Below are 16284 nucleotides of genomic sequence, written 5' to 3' on the forward strand. Positions count from 1 at the left end.
TCTCTTTGGAATGGAAAGCTGGAACTTGAACAAACCAAGCCCCTGGTAACAATGGCAGATTTCTTTTCCAAGGATACTGAGGAGATGGAAAATTGCAATAACCAGCCTTGGGTGCCACACTCTTGACAAAAACACTCCCAAGTAATGAGAACTATTTCTTGAAAGAGCAGTGATCATTCCACTTGCACTTTATTTTGTGTTGTATAGAAATAATAATCAATTCTTTTTTTTTCCTTTCACAAAAAGCATCAATCTTCAGCCCACCCATTTCCTGCAAGGTATGTTAGGGAAGAATGATGCAGCCACATGGGGGCTAGGTCTGCAGAGGCGTAAATGGCACAGAGCTCAGAGGGGAAGTGTCGCCCGCTCTATACTGCAGAGCCCTCCCCAAAGTATAGCCATTTATTAAAAGGGTTTGAATGATACATTGCCTAATTTCTACCTTTGTGGAAACTTTCTTTCCAATTACGCAGGCTTTTGGTAAATAAGTATATGGAGCCAAATGTGAAATTATAGAATGGCTGTTATGATGTAGGAGTGCATTACACCCCAAAAGAAAGGTGTGTACAGTTCTGCTTGGAAAAAAATAGATTCATGAGCAAGGGCACATGTTAATAGTGACCATGGCTATGCTACTAAAAACAGCAGCTCTGTTGTAAGTTCTGTGAGTGCACAGAATGACTTGCAACATTCTAAGAATACAAGAATGGATTGGATAAAGGCATGTCCATTTAATCCAGCATCTTGTCTACAAAATGAACACATAAAGCTGCCTTATACTGAGTTTTAGTATTGTCTGTTCCAACTGGCAGTTGGCCGTCTTTGGTCCAAGGCAGAGGTATGTTCAGGTCTCCTTAGAGTTACCAGATGCCCCATTTTTTGAGGACATGTCCTCTTTTTTCAGGCTGTCCATTCTCTTTTGGGCTCTTTTTTGGGGGGAAACGGATAAAAATGTTCTCTCTGGGGTTGGAAGGTTACGAATATTCATAATTAGTAGCAATTTTTTTTGTAGAAAAAGCCCAGCAGGAATGAATTTACATATTAGGCCACACCCCCTGCACAAAGCCAGTTGGAATGGCATTCCTGTGTGTTTCTGCTCAAAAAAAGCCCTGCCTGAATAATAGTTTTTCACATATCCCCTTCACATTTTTGGTACTTACAACCTACAAGCTGTAATGTTGGGACTTTCCCCATGAATTCAGCTAACTACATTTCGCCATTTTAATGCCTACAATTGGGTAGCAGATAAATTGTTATTTTTTAAAACATTTTTTTCTACAAGGAGCTTAGATGACATGCAGGAGAAAACCTCATTTGCTCCTCAAAATAACTCCATGTGGTAGATCAGGCTGAGAGATAGTTACCAACCCAGAATCAGCAAGCGAATGTCATGACAGAGTAGAAATTTGAACTCAGGCCCCCACCTAGTCCAAAGGCAACTCTCTGTTCAATACATTAGACATTTCTTTAATGCTTTATTTACTTATTAGTTATTTTATTTATACCCTGCCTTTCTCCTTAGTGGGAACTCAAAGTGGCTCACATTGTTCTCCTTTCCTCCATTGTATCCTCAAACTACTTTGTGAGGTAGGTAAGGTTGCCAGATCCAATTCAAGAAATATCTAGGGACTTTGGGGGTGGAGCCAGGAGACTTTGGTGGAGCTAGGAGTAAGATTGTGACAAGCACAATTGAACTCCAAATGAAGTTCTGGCCATCACACTTAAAAGGACCACGCACCTTTTAAATGCCCTCCCTCCATTGGAAATAATGGATAGGGGCACCTTCTTTTGGGGTTCATATAATTGGACCCCCTGGTCCAACCCTATTGAAACTTGAAGGATATTTTGGGGAGAGACACTGGATGCAATGTTGAAAAGTTGGTGCTTCTACCTGAAAAAACAGCCCTCCCCAGAGCCCCAGATACTCGCAGATAAATTATCCATTATACCCTATGGGAATCAGTCTCCATAGGGAATAATGGAGTGCCCAGCAGATATTTCCCTCCCCCCCACACTTTCTCATGACCATGAAGCAGGGGGAGGGCCTCCAAACTGGGGGATCCCCTGCTTCCACCTGGGGATTGGCAACCCTACTCTTAACACCCCCTCTCAGAATTCTATAGGTGCCTGCAGGTTTAACATTGGAGGGAGCCCTAATCTAGCCCTTCAGTGCTTGGAGGAGGGGAGCAGGATCATGCACATGCTCTGCTTGCAGTCTATACACACTGATTCAAAAGTTCTTGGCTGTCTATGCACATACTGCTTGTACATACATAGGGGATCTTTCTCACAGGAGCCAAAGCTGGTCCATGACTGTCAAGACGGGAGACAGGGACAATCGCAGAAGCAGTGCAGTTTTGTGTAGTGGGAGGAACTTGCCATTTCCCAGGATCATTTGCAGTGCTACTAGCAAATGAAGGCTTTTCATTTCAGGTAGAAATGTGGGGAATGCCACAGTTGGTGCCACTTGTGAAAACAGTTTACTCTTCACCTTAAGGGCGTATTCACATTTTATGGTTTGCAAATGCTAATGCAATTGAACTTTCCCAAGGTTTTGAGATTACTTGGTGGGTTTAGGGCTAGAGGACTATTTGGTAAATGGATTAGAATGAAAGGCTAAATGCTGGGGATACAGTTGCAGGTGGCTGGCCTCAGCCAATCATTCCCAGAGCCCTGCTGGAATCTACTTAAATGATTGTACCTTCAGGGCAAAGCTTTCAGAATATCAGTTCAGATTTAGCTTTCTGTGTTCTTAAAGCTCTGGATCTCTTGAGAGGTGACTGTCCATTTGTAATGCATTGACTGTGAGGCATACACACTTCTTCCCCAGCTCAAGCCACTATAGCTGGGAGGCCAGCACTGGTGACATGGGCTGAAATGCCTCCATCCTTTATAGGCAGAATGATTTGCTTTTCTTTTAAAAAACCAGATAAGGAAAATATGATGGGCAAAGAGAAGGTGCTTGTTTCCCCCCCATATCAGAGCTACCCCCACCCCTGCACTGCGGCCCTGATCCAGTTTTCCTGTCTCCAGCTGCTTTTTAAAGCTAAGCTCCACTTCAGGGGATTACATTGCAGATCTCTAACTTTGCCTTATCTAACTAGTGCAGATGCCTACTGCTGAAGACATTCCCCCTCCCATCTGTGCCTGCCCAGTTTTTTGGGCTTTAAAGAAAGATTTTATTGGTTCTAAGTACTTTCCAGGATGCACAAGCATTCATCTAAAAAACAAACACCATGTAATAATACCTTTTCTTAGGACCAAGCAAAATTACAAATTAGCCGGCATGCTGTTCAATTTGTTAGTCCTAACACAAGGAGCTATGTGACTTTTGTTTTTGGATTTTGTTTGGATCAGCACAGGTATTTGAAACCACTAGCTTTCATGGGGCCCTTAACAAGCAAAAGAAATGGAGAACTCCTGTAATTGCAAAGCACCACCATTTCTGAACATTTTTTCTATTTCTTTTCTCTTTCCTACCCTTGGAAGGCTTCTACTTTTTAATGCGAGAAGCAAATGTGCTTTCCCCCAGCCTCTCTCCCACATAGCACACTTTCTCCCTTATTCATTTGAGGCCCACTGACTTGAAGCACTGCCTCTCTTTGTATGAGCCTGGATGGGTCTTATGTTCCTCCCACCCAGGGCTTTTTTGTAGAACAAGCCCAGCAGGAACTCATTTGCATATTAGGCCACACACCCCGATGTCACCATTGTTTCACATATGGCTTTTTTGTAGGAAAAGCCCAGCAGGAACTTATTTGCATATTAGGCCACACTCCCTGATGCCAAGCCAGCCAGAACTGTGTTCCTGTGCGTTCCTGCTAACCCCCCTCCCCTGCTCCCACCTCTCTGTTTGATCTTTGAAACCAGTTCAGGACAGCTACAGCCTGGTAAAGAGCAATCTCTGTAGCAGCTGATCTTGATAGAATGGGCTGCCCAGTGAAGCAAGGGCTATACATCTCTTTTAACTTTCAGAAAGATGTGCAAGATCAGGCTGATTAAGCTGAGTATGGCTTTTGTTTGGTCCTGTGGTGTTCTTATGGAAGTTTGGTTTTCCATAAGGGGCTTTGAGCTTTCAAAAAAAGTGGCATGTCAGTATATCAAACAATATGGCAATATGTCAAACAAATAAATTCCAATTTATTTTAATGGTTCTCACAGCCTATGATATCATTGTGGGATTTCAGTTAGTGCACCTAGAAGGGAGGAATGCTGCCCTTGCTCCTCAAAAGCTAAGTGTCTCTGGGCAAACACTAATAGAAGCATCATTCTAATGTGCTTGGAGAGCTCTGCATGGAGGAGAGTGGGTAATGGCATGCACCAATTCATGACTCCTCAATTAAATAACGAACAACCTGAACAACAAAGTTGATGCTGAATCTTTTTTTTTTAATTTTGCTGCTCCAAAGCAATTGCAGAGCTAGTAATAGAAGGAAAATTTTGATATATTTAAAAAAGAAAACAAGGCAAATTTTAGCTGCTAGACCAAGAGGAAACAGCATCCTACAAAGAGAGGAAGTTCATAGAGGCCAAGCCCGCAATAACTCTTAATAAAATACAATACAGAAAATAGGATCTGAGAGTGTCCAAAATACAATATCTTAAGGGATCAGTAATAATACAAAATAAGGTTCATTATGTACAAACAATTTCTGGTTTTGGTCTCTGTACAACGGTGAGAATTTGAGGCACACATGGACTATGCTAGTAGAATGTTTAGCAAATGACACACATGAAATGATATGCATTAATTGATCAGTGGTTCTTTAGGCTGGTGTTGGGTAGGGAGAAGATTTTTTTTTAAATGTTCAGTGGTACAATGGTATATTTTGGCTTCAGTGCCTGCTGGTGACAACTGGAATATTTTTCTGAAGGGTCCCTCTATTCACAATGTCTGAGAAGGGAAACTACACTGTTTTTTTGAAAAAAAAAATCTGCCCCAAATGGCACCAGGAAACAATCAAAGGAAGGGGAATTGTACTAGGGAACATACACAAATCCAACTATCTCTGCCTGATCTTCCTCACAATGATGAGTGTGGTTACTTCCAGACAGATCTCTTTTCTTAGTTGTAATAAAGGCCCATCCAGTTTGCTGTCTCATTTTTAATGGGACAGCATAAGAGATGAAGAGATTGGATTTATACTCCACCTTTCACTACCCGAAGGGGTCTCAGAGTGGTTTACACTCTCCTTTCCCTTCCCCTCCCCACAACAGACACCCTGTTAGGTAGGTAGGACTGAGAGAGCTCTGAGAGAATTGCTCTTTTCAGAACAACCTCTGAGAGAGTTATGACTGACCCAAGGTCACTCTAGCAGGTGCATGTAGAGGAGTGAGGAATTACACCCAGTTCTCCCAAATAAGAGTCAGCACACATAACTACTACACCAAACTGGCTCTCAGGGAAGAATGACCTAATTAATGCTAATTGGTTTGGAGAAAAGTGAATCAAGACTCTGGAAGGAGTGTGTGAGAGCTGAAGCAGGATGCATATGCATATTCCTAATTTTATATCAAAACCCTCCAGGCCATTCCTAAAACAACTTCAGGCATTGAGCCCTGAATGATCATTTTTGCTAGAGAGAAAAGAAAGAAATACACAGACATCCTTGGGAAAGAAAGAACAGACTTAACACCAGTATCTGAAAAAACACAATTGAGATGTTGGACTACTGTATGGAATGGCCTCATTTTAGAGCCTTCTACAATCATTATCGATAGATTTATACAAATTAGGATTTGTGATTTGTGAATCTGTGCTTCTTGACTGCTGATGGGGGAAAAACAACCTTCTTTGGATTTTTTACTTCTTTTATAATTCAGGTATTTGTGATATATTATTATCCTTTTGCCTTTGTTTTTTGTATAACTTTAATTATATAAAAATAATGGACATTTAAAAAAAAAAGTATCTGACAAAATTTTCCTGGCACAGGGACAGAAATGGCAGGGGACAATTTATACAGAGCAGATTTAGAGTTTGCATGTGGTTGATGTTGATAAGTTTGGTGGCAGATTGCTAAGAGTGGAAAGAACACAGCTGGTGGCCATGGTGATCAGATGGCAGGAAGGAATGAGAGGGCTGGGCCTTCTGTCTGTTGCCAAGCAATATCCCTGATGGTGGTGATCACTGTGAGTCCTGACAGAAAGATCAGTGTGTGGTACAGGGAGCAAGTGAGAAAGAAGAAAGAGGTTTAACAAAAGGCCAGGCTGAACTTGTCTAAATGGGAGTATCCTCTCTCACTTAGTCCCCTAATAACTCAGCCAGGAAAGAATCCTACATCCAGACAGGCAAGGCCCTGAGAACTGGCAGCTGCTACAAGTATTCAGCTGTATCACTGGAGCTTCTCTCTCTGAAAAAAAAAATCAAAGGCATCAATCAGTCATTTTGTCAACTGGTCTCCTCCATTCTTTGGTAATTGTTTTAATGTCTCTCCAGTCTCTTTAATTCCGTTTTCAGGCTAATATTTAAGTTCTTCTGAAGACCCTTCTATCCTCTTATTTCCTAGTAGCCTAGGTGCAGTCATTTTTTGTTCAGGCATAAACCACACTGTCTCTGTCACCAAGTGCCAATTTGCTGTTGAAGAGGAGGGTCAGCTAATGGTCTCTTCCACAGAAAACTCATAATCATCACAAAACAACAGCTTCCAGAGTTCCTTAATAGAGGCTAATTTATCTTGTTTAAAACTGGCTTAACTTACAGTGCATACGGGATGCCTTTTGCCTACAGTAGCAAGAGGTTTGACAGTAGCAAGAGGAATCAGTTTCTGCTACAGGAAGCTTCCCTATGTTATTGAATTTTTGCTTTCGAGACTTTGGGAGACTAATCAGTTTGTAAAAACTGAGGCAAAGCATTAAAAGGCTTCTGCCAAGATCTCTAGTGCTGGGAGAAGGGGGCTCAAGTACAAACTGCCCAGCTGGGATTCCCAATTCCCTTAAGGTAAAGGTAAAATGAACCCCCCGAAATGAAGCACTCCCAAAAAACCTATTAGTAGAAATAACTAATTTGTATGCAAATATTAGATTATCCCTTCTTTTTTTAATTACATATTTGGTCTTGCACTTGAGTAAGTATACTCATTGTGTTTGGCCTTTTACTCTTCAAGGCCTTTCTCTTGAATCAGACCTTGTACAGCCTAAACACCTCTGACACCAGCCTACTTTCTCTCCAAGAATCAGTGTGATGGACAAGAGGCTGTCCTGCCCCTGAAAGATAGCCACTCATCTGTTTTGTTCTTTGGAAACAGAAACCCTGCTATCCCTTGGAAACAGATGATGTTTCCTGCCTTGTTTACCTCTTATAGAATGGGTCCTCAGGGTGAGTGAGAGCTGAGTTGGTTTGGTTCTGGTCTGGACCCTCCAGGTGGGGATTGCTCAGGTATTTGGCTGTTTCATGGGCCATAGCCAGGGGACTGTGCGCGTGCTCCTGAGGCTGCCATCCTTCACCTTGCCCTTTGTCAGCCTCCCAGTTTTCAGGATGCTCCACAGAGAGGAATGAGCTGTAGCTGTCTTCTAAGGAGCCTTCTGGCTCATCATAGAACAGGAGGCTCCGGGACTGAACTGTGAAAGAGAACTTCATTCAGCACAGGGGATGGGGCTTGGTGATGCCGCACCCAATACATACACCTGTGCTAACAAATATGGACTTATACTCAGCCAAAATACACAAAAATAAACAGGAGTCTTGTGGCACCTTGAAGATTTTTTTTTTTTAAATTCCAGCATAAGCTTTGATGGACTAGAGAGTCCATTATTTTTTGCAACAGACTGTCATGGCTACCCTCTGCAATGCATATAGACCTTGACCATCAGATGTAAGTTTATTGCAGGACTGTGTGTTTTTTATCACAGCTCACAATAGCTATATGGCAGGCAGAAATCCAGCCACTCAAAGCTTTTAAAACAGCCCACCTGTCTTGTGGGGGAGAGAAACAGCTTTCAAGGCTTTTAATCAGTCTGGTTACCCAGTGACAGAGAACTTTGCCAAGATAGACATTGCAGTGGCAGTAAAACATATACTTAATGGCAGACTCTTCATACTGTAGGGCTCTAAAACAGTCTTATGGGTGGCTACTCATTATGCAGAAACAAATGTTGAAGGGGGCCTTCAGACCCTTCCTGTTCCAAACAGAACCTGGTAGTAACATCAAGCCATCTTTGTACATACTGAGATAGTGGCACTATTAACTTATACTGGTTTTAGACTATTTATTTAATATATTTAACCTATGAATTGTATTTTAACTGTATTATCTTGTTTTTATTGTTATAACATGGTTTATACCATGTCCTGTAAGCCGCCCTGAGCCTGCTTCGGCGGGGAGGGCGGGGTATAAATATAAATTTGTACATATTAAACACTGGCTGAAGTGAGATGGGAAGCTTAGACCTCGTTCTGACAAACAAATATGGTGGTAAACCTGTGTCCAGACCACACCACTTTTTATTGCAAGTGACAGCACACACAGTACTCCATCACAAACAACTTTCCACCACATAAGAAATGATATATTAGTACATGAGACAGAATAAGGGTCCTAGCCTAGAATTTCCCCCCTGATGTGAGAGGAATTGTTTTTTTTTACTGAAAGAGCATTCCACTATGACAGACCCCACCACCTGCAGTCCTAGCAAGGGTTTAGCACCTCAACTGTTTTGGTGAGCCACTCATTGACCCAGAAGAAGGATTTGGAAGCAAATAAGGGAGTTGAAGTGATAGATATAGCTACTCAGGGGAAAAGGAAGGCGGAGGACTGTCAACCAGCTGAGGTGACAATCCTTGTAGGAGTGCAAGAATCTGAAATGTTTGAAATCCATTTATGTTTTATAAATTATGTCAGTTTCTCAACTCCCCCTACAAGTTCACCAAATTTAGTTTGTTAGCAGGTTGGGAACGGAAGGGGATCTGCTTTAGGAAGTAATAACTGCTGTAATCCATAATGAACTATGATGATAACTATAAAACAAAATAAATATAAACTTTAAATCTCATTGTATCCCCATCTTTAAGATCATAGATACAAATCCTAAAACAGTGAAGAAGTTTATTGAAGGCATAAGAAGAGCCCTACTGGATTAAATTTGTGGTCCATCTAGTCCAGCTTCCTGCCTCACACAGTGGACAATCAGTTACTTTGGAGGGCAAACAACAGGGCATAGAGGCCAAGGTCTTCCCAAATGTTGCCTCTTGACACTGGGATTCAGAGGCTGACTACCTCTGAATGAAGATGTTCTCTTTAGTCACCACTGCTAGCAGGCACTGATATACTGTACCTATCCTACATGAATCTGTCTAATCCCCCTTTAAAGCTGCATATGCCTGTGGCCATCACCAGATCCTCCACATTTTAACCATTCATTGTGTAAAGAAGTATTTCTTTTTGTCCATCCTAAATCTACTGACCATCAACTGCATTGTATCCCTTGAGTTCTAGAATTTTGGGAGCAAGAGGACACTCTCTCTGTCCAATCAGCCTTCCCCATGTACAATTTTATATACCTCTACCATGTCCTCCTTCAGTTGTATCTTTCCTAAATTGATAATTCTAGACTCTTCAGACTTTCCTCATAGGAAAGCTGCTCTTAACCATCTTGGTTGCCCTCTTCTGTACTTTGTCCAGTGTATCCTTTTGTAGCTATGGTGACCAAAACTGCAAACAGATAATGTCAGCATCAGGATCTCCACATTGATATGGGTGTTATCTCTAGATTTTAGACTGTCTGGAGCTCAAGGTGGTTGACAATAAAGAAAATATGGCAGTATCCATTCAACTATAACATTCCCGAAGCATCCAAATCTGGAGGCCTGTGGACACAAGAAGCTAGAAAATAATAATGCTCTTTCTTGGGAGTATGGAAGCATTTTCACACATGAAACTGAATGTGCTTTTTGCATCTCCTGCATCATATTTTTATCTATTCTACTTCTGTGCTTTTAACAGCAGTCTGAACCACAGAAATTAAGCAGGTGACTTGGAAGCATCAAAGAAAGTTTCATTTTGCTGCATTTTTAAATGCTAGGCTGCTGTTACTGAGCTCAGGACTAAACAACCTTGTTCAAGTTCAAATCTACAGAAAGTTGACCTAATGCATCCAATGAAGTGAGATCTGACTCATGAGTTTAGGCTAGAATAAATTTTGTCATCTTTAAAATGCCACTTTAAAGTTTTGTTTTGCTACAACAGACAAATGTGCCTACCCATCTGGAATTGTCATACAAAAGTGCTTATGAGGAGAGACCCTTTGTGTGAGAGCCTGACTGGATGACAGTTCTCCTCTGGGATTATGCTGGGAGAGAGACTGGGTGGGGTCTTGGGTTTGTGTGGTTCCTCCTCCACTTCTTCTCCTAACTACAGAGAGATCTGGACCAATGAACTGAAAGATAAATGTCTTTACATGAAGTCTGCTTTGGAGTTTCATCTTGCAGGATCAGTTGATTTGTTCACTCTTCTCCCTGAAAAGGGAAACATGGAGGGGAGTGTATAAACCTAAGGCCTACTTTTGATCTCCCCTGGGTACAGCCCCAGAGGTGACATTTCATTCCCCTGATTAGTTCAGGAGGAAGCCAAGTGAAGGAGAATTAATCCTTGGAAAGACAAAAAGTGCTTACCATACTACCCTGGTTTAGGACTATGCTGGTGTGTGTGTTGGGGGGGGGGGGAGGGATGGATGAATCTGTTATGACAGCTTTGGAGGAAAAGTTTGTCAAGAGGATAGTAATGGATAATTTTAACTGCATGATGAATCCCCATAAATGCAATAAACCACATAGGCAAAACTGTGGCTGATTCATCCTTAGAACAGAAGGATAATGTGGGCTATATTCCAAAAGTGGCAGGAAGGACCTAGTAATGATACACTAGATGTGGCCTTTCAGGTGGATGAGAGTAGCAAAGAGATCACTTTAGACTCACTTTTGCTGGTTGTGTAAATATCTGAAGCTATTTTTACTGTCTGCGATGTTGCAGAGAACTCTGAGAGACATGGCATCATGGAGCCCAGTACCAGAACAAAGCACAAAACCAGGACCTGTGGATGAGACACAGCAGAAAACATCAATGTGGTCAACTAACTGAAAGAACATGGCTGTGTGCATATATTCATACGAGGCAACTGAGAGAGGAAGGGATTGGCCCTTTCCAATGGGCCACTGCCTTGGAGAGCTGCTGGTCACCAGAATAAGCTGAATTGAGCCCTAGTGGTGCTGGCAGTGATGCAGGGACCACTGAACTCAGACCTGGCCAAGTGTGGAGACAACTGGAGTAGGCTTGCCCATTATTCCTTTCCGTATTGCTTGTGGTCAGGTCCAAACCAAGAGGCAGAAATGCCTATCTTGGGCCTGCCTGGCACCAGTGCAGTTGGTGGCAGTGGGTAGGCCTGTATGTTCCTCCAGCACTGGCAGTGCCCCAGGGCTCAGCTTGGCCTGCTCCTGAGCCATTTTAGCGGTTACATTTTTTATCCCACCTTTCCTTCAGTGGCAGCATATAGTCCTCCTCTCCACATTTTATCCAACTAACTGCTCTCTCCGTTCAGTTAGGCTAAGAGAGAACGACTGGACAAAAGATGCCCGTTGAGCTTCATGGCTGGGGAGTAGGCTTCCCAACCCTCCCGCCCTGGCGGGGGACCCCAGAATTTCCACCCTCTTCCCCCGCTCCCCCCAAAAAACGAAAAGCGGGGGGAGGGGGGGAAACGGCGCCGGGGAGCATGGCGAGCTGCCCCATTCCGGAGCGGGCAAGGCCGCCGCGCCGCTGCCGCCCCCTCCCTGCCCACCGCAACTGCTCCTCCGAGATGGGCCCAGGCTGAGCCCATCTCGGATGAGCAGCCAAGAGGCGGCAGCAGCGCAGGCAAAACCAAAGAAGGGAAGGGAGGAGGCAGGCCAGGAGCATGGCGAGCCGCAAATCCGGGCCCTTCTAGGACCTGGACTCGTGGCTCGCCACACCCCCGGCCCGCCTCTACCCCCCCCTCTGATTCCACCCCAGAGGCGGAGCAGGCGAGGCCGCCGCGCTGCTGCCGCCTCTTCTCCGCTCGCCGTGGCTGCTCCTCCGAGATGGGCTCAGCCCGCTCCGAGACGGCTCGCCACGCTCCCCGGCGCCGTTTCCCCCCCTCCCCCTAGCTCCACCCCAGTGTCTCCTGGCTCCACCCCCAAAGTCTCCTGCTCCACCCCTAAAGTCCCCAGATATTTCTGGGGTTGGACTTGGCAACTCTATTGGGGAGGGGGGGAGGAGTTGGATGGATTTCCTCCATCCAAGTATGACACTCCAACCATTACACCACACTGATTCCAATGTGATTCACACACAAGCACACATCCATGGTGTCACTTTTTTGTTAACGATGCAGTGAATTTGAAGCTCTTTCATAACTAAGACAGAAGACCAGAATTTAGGTTAATTAAGGTCAACATGTATAAAGGTATTAAAATGTATTATTTTTATCTCGAATCAGTGAACATTGCTATTCTAAACTAGCATCCAGAATGCAATGTCCTTAGACGTTTTCATACCTGAAATGAAAAGTCAAATTAACATACTGTTCCTGCTCTTTAAAAAAGAAGGGGGGAGAAGCAGCAAAACAGTGCCTATAATATTGGACCTGTTGTTAGAAGGCGTGGGTTCTTAGTGAGCATTGCTGCCAAATTCCATCCAGCACAGAAGTTCAGAAAGTTTTGTATCTTGAAATGTGGAGCTGGACAGGCTACCTACCACCACTGCTTCCTGCTGAATCATGGATTTTGTAGTCTCCTAGAGACTCTAAAACCCATGACACATGGAGCTATAGTTTAAATATGCATGTATGAAGCCAGCTTCACAAAGAGGGAAAATAGCATGAAAAACAAAACAAGGGAATTAGTGACTGCCCAAACTTTACTAGTTACGTAAAGTCAGGAAAAAACTGCAAACCTGAGATCATCTGAGTAAGGAATGGCATATATATAGATATATACATCAGCAGGGGTGGAATTCTAGCAGGAGCTCCTTTGCATATTAGGCCACATCCCCTGATGTAGCCAAGTCACCAAGAGCTTACAAGGCTCTTTTATATAAGCTCTTTGAGGATTGGCTACATCAGGGGTGTGGGGCCTAATATGCAAAGGAGCTCCTGCAAGAATTCCAGCCCTATACATCAGCAATAAGAAAATAACTACCAGAGAACATATAGATCTTACCATCAGGCAGGTCCCTGTTTGTGTGGAAGCCATTTTGTATGGCCTAGAAACTTTCCCTGCTACCAGAGATTGCAGCTTTTGTAATTGTTGGAGCAGTGTCCTATAAAAGAATTTAATATTCTAAGAGAAAATATGTATCTGAGCTTTTTAAACATTCTTGATAAATAGAAGAACACTACAAACTCAGAAAACAGTATTTTCTGAATACCATATACACTGAACGGCTTGAGATAAATGCTGAAGATGCAAGTGCTCAATAGAATCCTGTATAAACAAGGCACACAGTATAGGGAATTATACTGGGATACATTTTAACCACATTTAGAACTGACACAGGAGGAGTGCTTAAGCATTTGTCTTGATTTAATTTGATGTTGGTAAACTTTCACTAGGTCACAGATTTAATTCTGGCTTTCCCTACTGAAGGCTATCATAAAAGGACAATGCAAATTGTTTGGGGATATGATGAAGTGTTCCTCCTCACCTTGAATCATAGATTATTGGGACATGAAGCATGAAAAACAGCCCTGCAATATCAGGGGAGAAAGGGAGAGTAAGAATCCACTGCTATAGCTTCAAAACCAGAAGCTCCATTGGAAAGAAGGGTATGCAGTTAATGAAGTGTCCAGCAGATGGCAGGCATCAACCACCAACAAAGCTGGCTACTGAAACACAGTATCTGATGCAGTTGGCTACTGAAACAGAGTATCTGACACCTCTGGGATCTCTAGAGAGCAGCATCTTACCAGAAAGACAAGGTCAGAACCTGCTGATAGGCGATCAGAGGAAATGATTGTGACAATGAGTCTCAGAATGAAGGCCAGGAGGGCAATGCTCCCCACCCCAAAAGCTCAAGCAAAAGATCAAGAGAGCTGTCAAGGTTAACTGAGGAGACAGGTTCTAGCTAACAAGGCCACTGATTATAGTTTCCCATCTTTGGCTGAAGTCTTGCTGATTAATGGAATCTCTATGTGCAGCTGGCAGAGCTTGGGAAGGAAACATCCAAGGATGAATTCACAAGAATATTAAGCAATATTAAGAATATTAAGCAAACAGATTTGGATGCTTATAGAGAGGCTAATCAGAAGGGCATGCTTTAATCCTGTAATGTTCACACATGCTTTAGGAACGGTAATACATAATGCTTCATATTCACAGAAATCATATTCACAGAAATCATATGAAGTTATTGCCGAGTCTTTCTTGGATCTGCCTCCTTCAGGGCATTCCCTCTCTGATTATTTGAGGCATGCTTGGAGGGAGAACAGGAACAGCTCTTGTAATATACATATAGATGGCACTACAATCTTACTACTCTTTAAAAAGGATTCTGTATTCTTGGCCTTCCTTCTTCTCAGCACAAACAGTACATAAGTTGTATTACATTTTCAAAGTATATTTGCTTCTCTGAAGTAGCTTTGGCCCACAAATATACATGAAAAGAGCTGAACTAGGTTTCTGTGGTCTAGAACACAAGAACACACACATTCTTGCACATCAGATGACACTTTTTTGGCCTTTCATGGGAGGCTGGGCAAACTCCAATTTCTTCCTGTTGTTTTCTTGCATTGCTGCTTCACTAAATGTCACTTGTGGGACATTTATTTATCTAATGAAAAATCCTAAGTACTCAAAAGCACCTCATGATAATATGGGGCCTGATCCAGACTACTTCCTATGTTCTCAAGGGCTGTCTAGTGGCACAAAGACTTGGAGAAAGCTGATAAGGGGATTCCTGTGGCAGACAGCAAAACAAAGATCAAAAGAGGGTTCTCACCTATTTGCATTTTCCAAAGTCTCCACTTTTTTCCACAGTTCATTGTTCTCAGACGTATAAGTTTCAACCCTGAAGAAATAAAAAGTCCCATTTATAAAAACTGTGAATGCAGTACATGATCCTGGCTTGAAAGCTTCACATGGTTGGTGGTCTGAGAACATACTTAGGTTCCTTTGTAAGCTACCTGTTAATGTATAGCTTTGACGGCTGAAGACATTTATTTTTCTTTTTTTGTATTTATTTGGCCCAGTGCTATCCAATAAGCATCATGATCAAAAGAATTTCATGTAAAAATGGAGCAATCTGACCTCAACACCCACTGCCGGCCCTGGGGCACATGGCGCCCCAGGCAGGCTTCCTGCCCAGTGCCCCCACCACCACGCTGCATCATGCACGCCCCCGTGGCAGACGCCACCACAGCAACCACCCTCCTCCTCCTCCCCACTTGCTGTGATGACAGTGGACCCTGCCTGCCTGCTTTCCACCCCCCTCCTGCCACCGACGCTGCCAGTCCCACCCTTCCCTTCTGCCGCTCTTCCCCACCCCAGCTTGACCCTACTGGTGAGGCAGCCACTCGTTTTTTTGAAGGCTTCACAGCAGGAGACTTTGCTTCCCCTCACTTCCGGTTCTGGAAAGGAGGGGAGAGAAGCCACCTCCTGCATTGCCTTAAAAAAACACGCGGCTGACAGTAGGGCCCAGCGTTGTCGTGGTGAGCTGGGGTGAGGAAGAGCGGCAAAAGGGAAGGGTGGTGGTGGGGGAGAAAGGCAGGCAGACAGGCAGGCAAAGTGGTGGTTGTCTTGGGTACCAAGGGGGGGGAGCCCAATTCAGTACCCCCCTTCCCGGTGCCCTAGGCAACTGCCTAGTTTGCCTAGTGAGCAAGCCGGCCCTGTCAACACCACAATGACTTGCTACATGTGAAATACGGAGTTCATTGAATAAAACTCCCAGATTATTATTTTAACCAGATTATTATTTTAACCTGATTTGAACTAGGACTACAGTGCAAGGGAAGGGCTATTTTAAGTCTTCCCTCCCACCATTTACTCAACCTGAAGCAGTCCCAGAGAGCCACTATTTGCCTTGTTGGAGAAACAGAGTTACGAGCATAGGTATCTGCTTGTTTCCCCAGCTGAGCAAAACAGCAACTTCTTGTGTCATGTCATTTTCCAAGACTTTAAGCCCCCACTCTTATGGTCCCAATTTGAATTGATGCTCACCACCACATGTGAGTTTTAAAAAACCAAACACATACTGGAAAGTCTGTTTCTGGCACACCCAGAATCATGTATAGTTAACAGGAACAATGAGACACACCAGTGGTAAGTCCAGAATATTTTATAGC

General features: G+C 43.5%; 1 protein-coding gene across 1 annotated transcript in view; it reads right to left on the reverse strand.

The window, feature by feature from the left end:
- Nucleotides 1-5996: 5996 nt before the first annotated feature.
- CREB3L1 (cAMP responsive element binding protein 3 like 1) overlaps nt 5997-16284 on the reverse strand; it is a 174301-nt gene continuing 164013 nt past the window's right edge. The window contains exons 8-12 of the mRNA XM_060262546.1: nt 14943-15011; nt 13166-13265; nt 10914-11028; nt 7296-7560; nt 5997-6353 (exon numbers count right to left, since the gene is read on the reverse strand). Coding sequence (XP_060118529.1) covers nt 6317-6353; nt 7296-7560; nt 10914-11028; nt 13166-13265; nt 14943-15011 — 586 coding nt within the window. The 3' untranslated portion in view covers nt 5997-6316. The remainder of the gene's footprint in view (nt 6354-7295; nt 7561-10913; nt 11029-13165; nt 13266-14942; nt 15012-16284) is intronic.

This window comes from Heteronotia binoei, chromosome 21 (assembly GCF_032191835.1).
Source record: "Heteronotia binoei isolate CCM8104 ecotype False Entrance Well chromosome 21, APGP_CSIRO_Hbin_v1, whole genome shotgun sequence".
Classification (NCBI taxonomy): domain Eukaryota; kingdom Metazoa; phylum Chordata; class Lepidosauria; order Squamata; family Gekkonidae; genus Heteronotia; species Heteronotia binoei.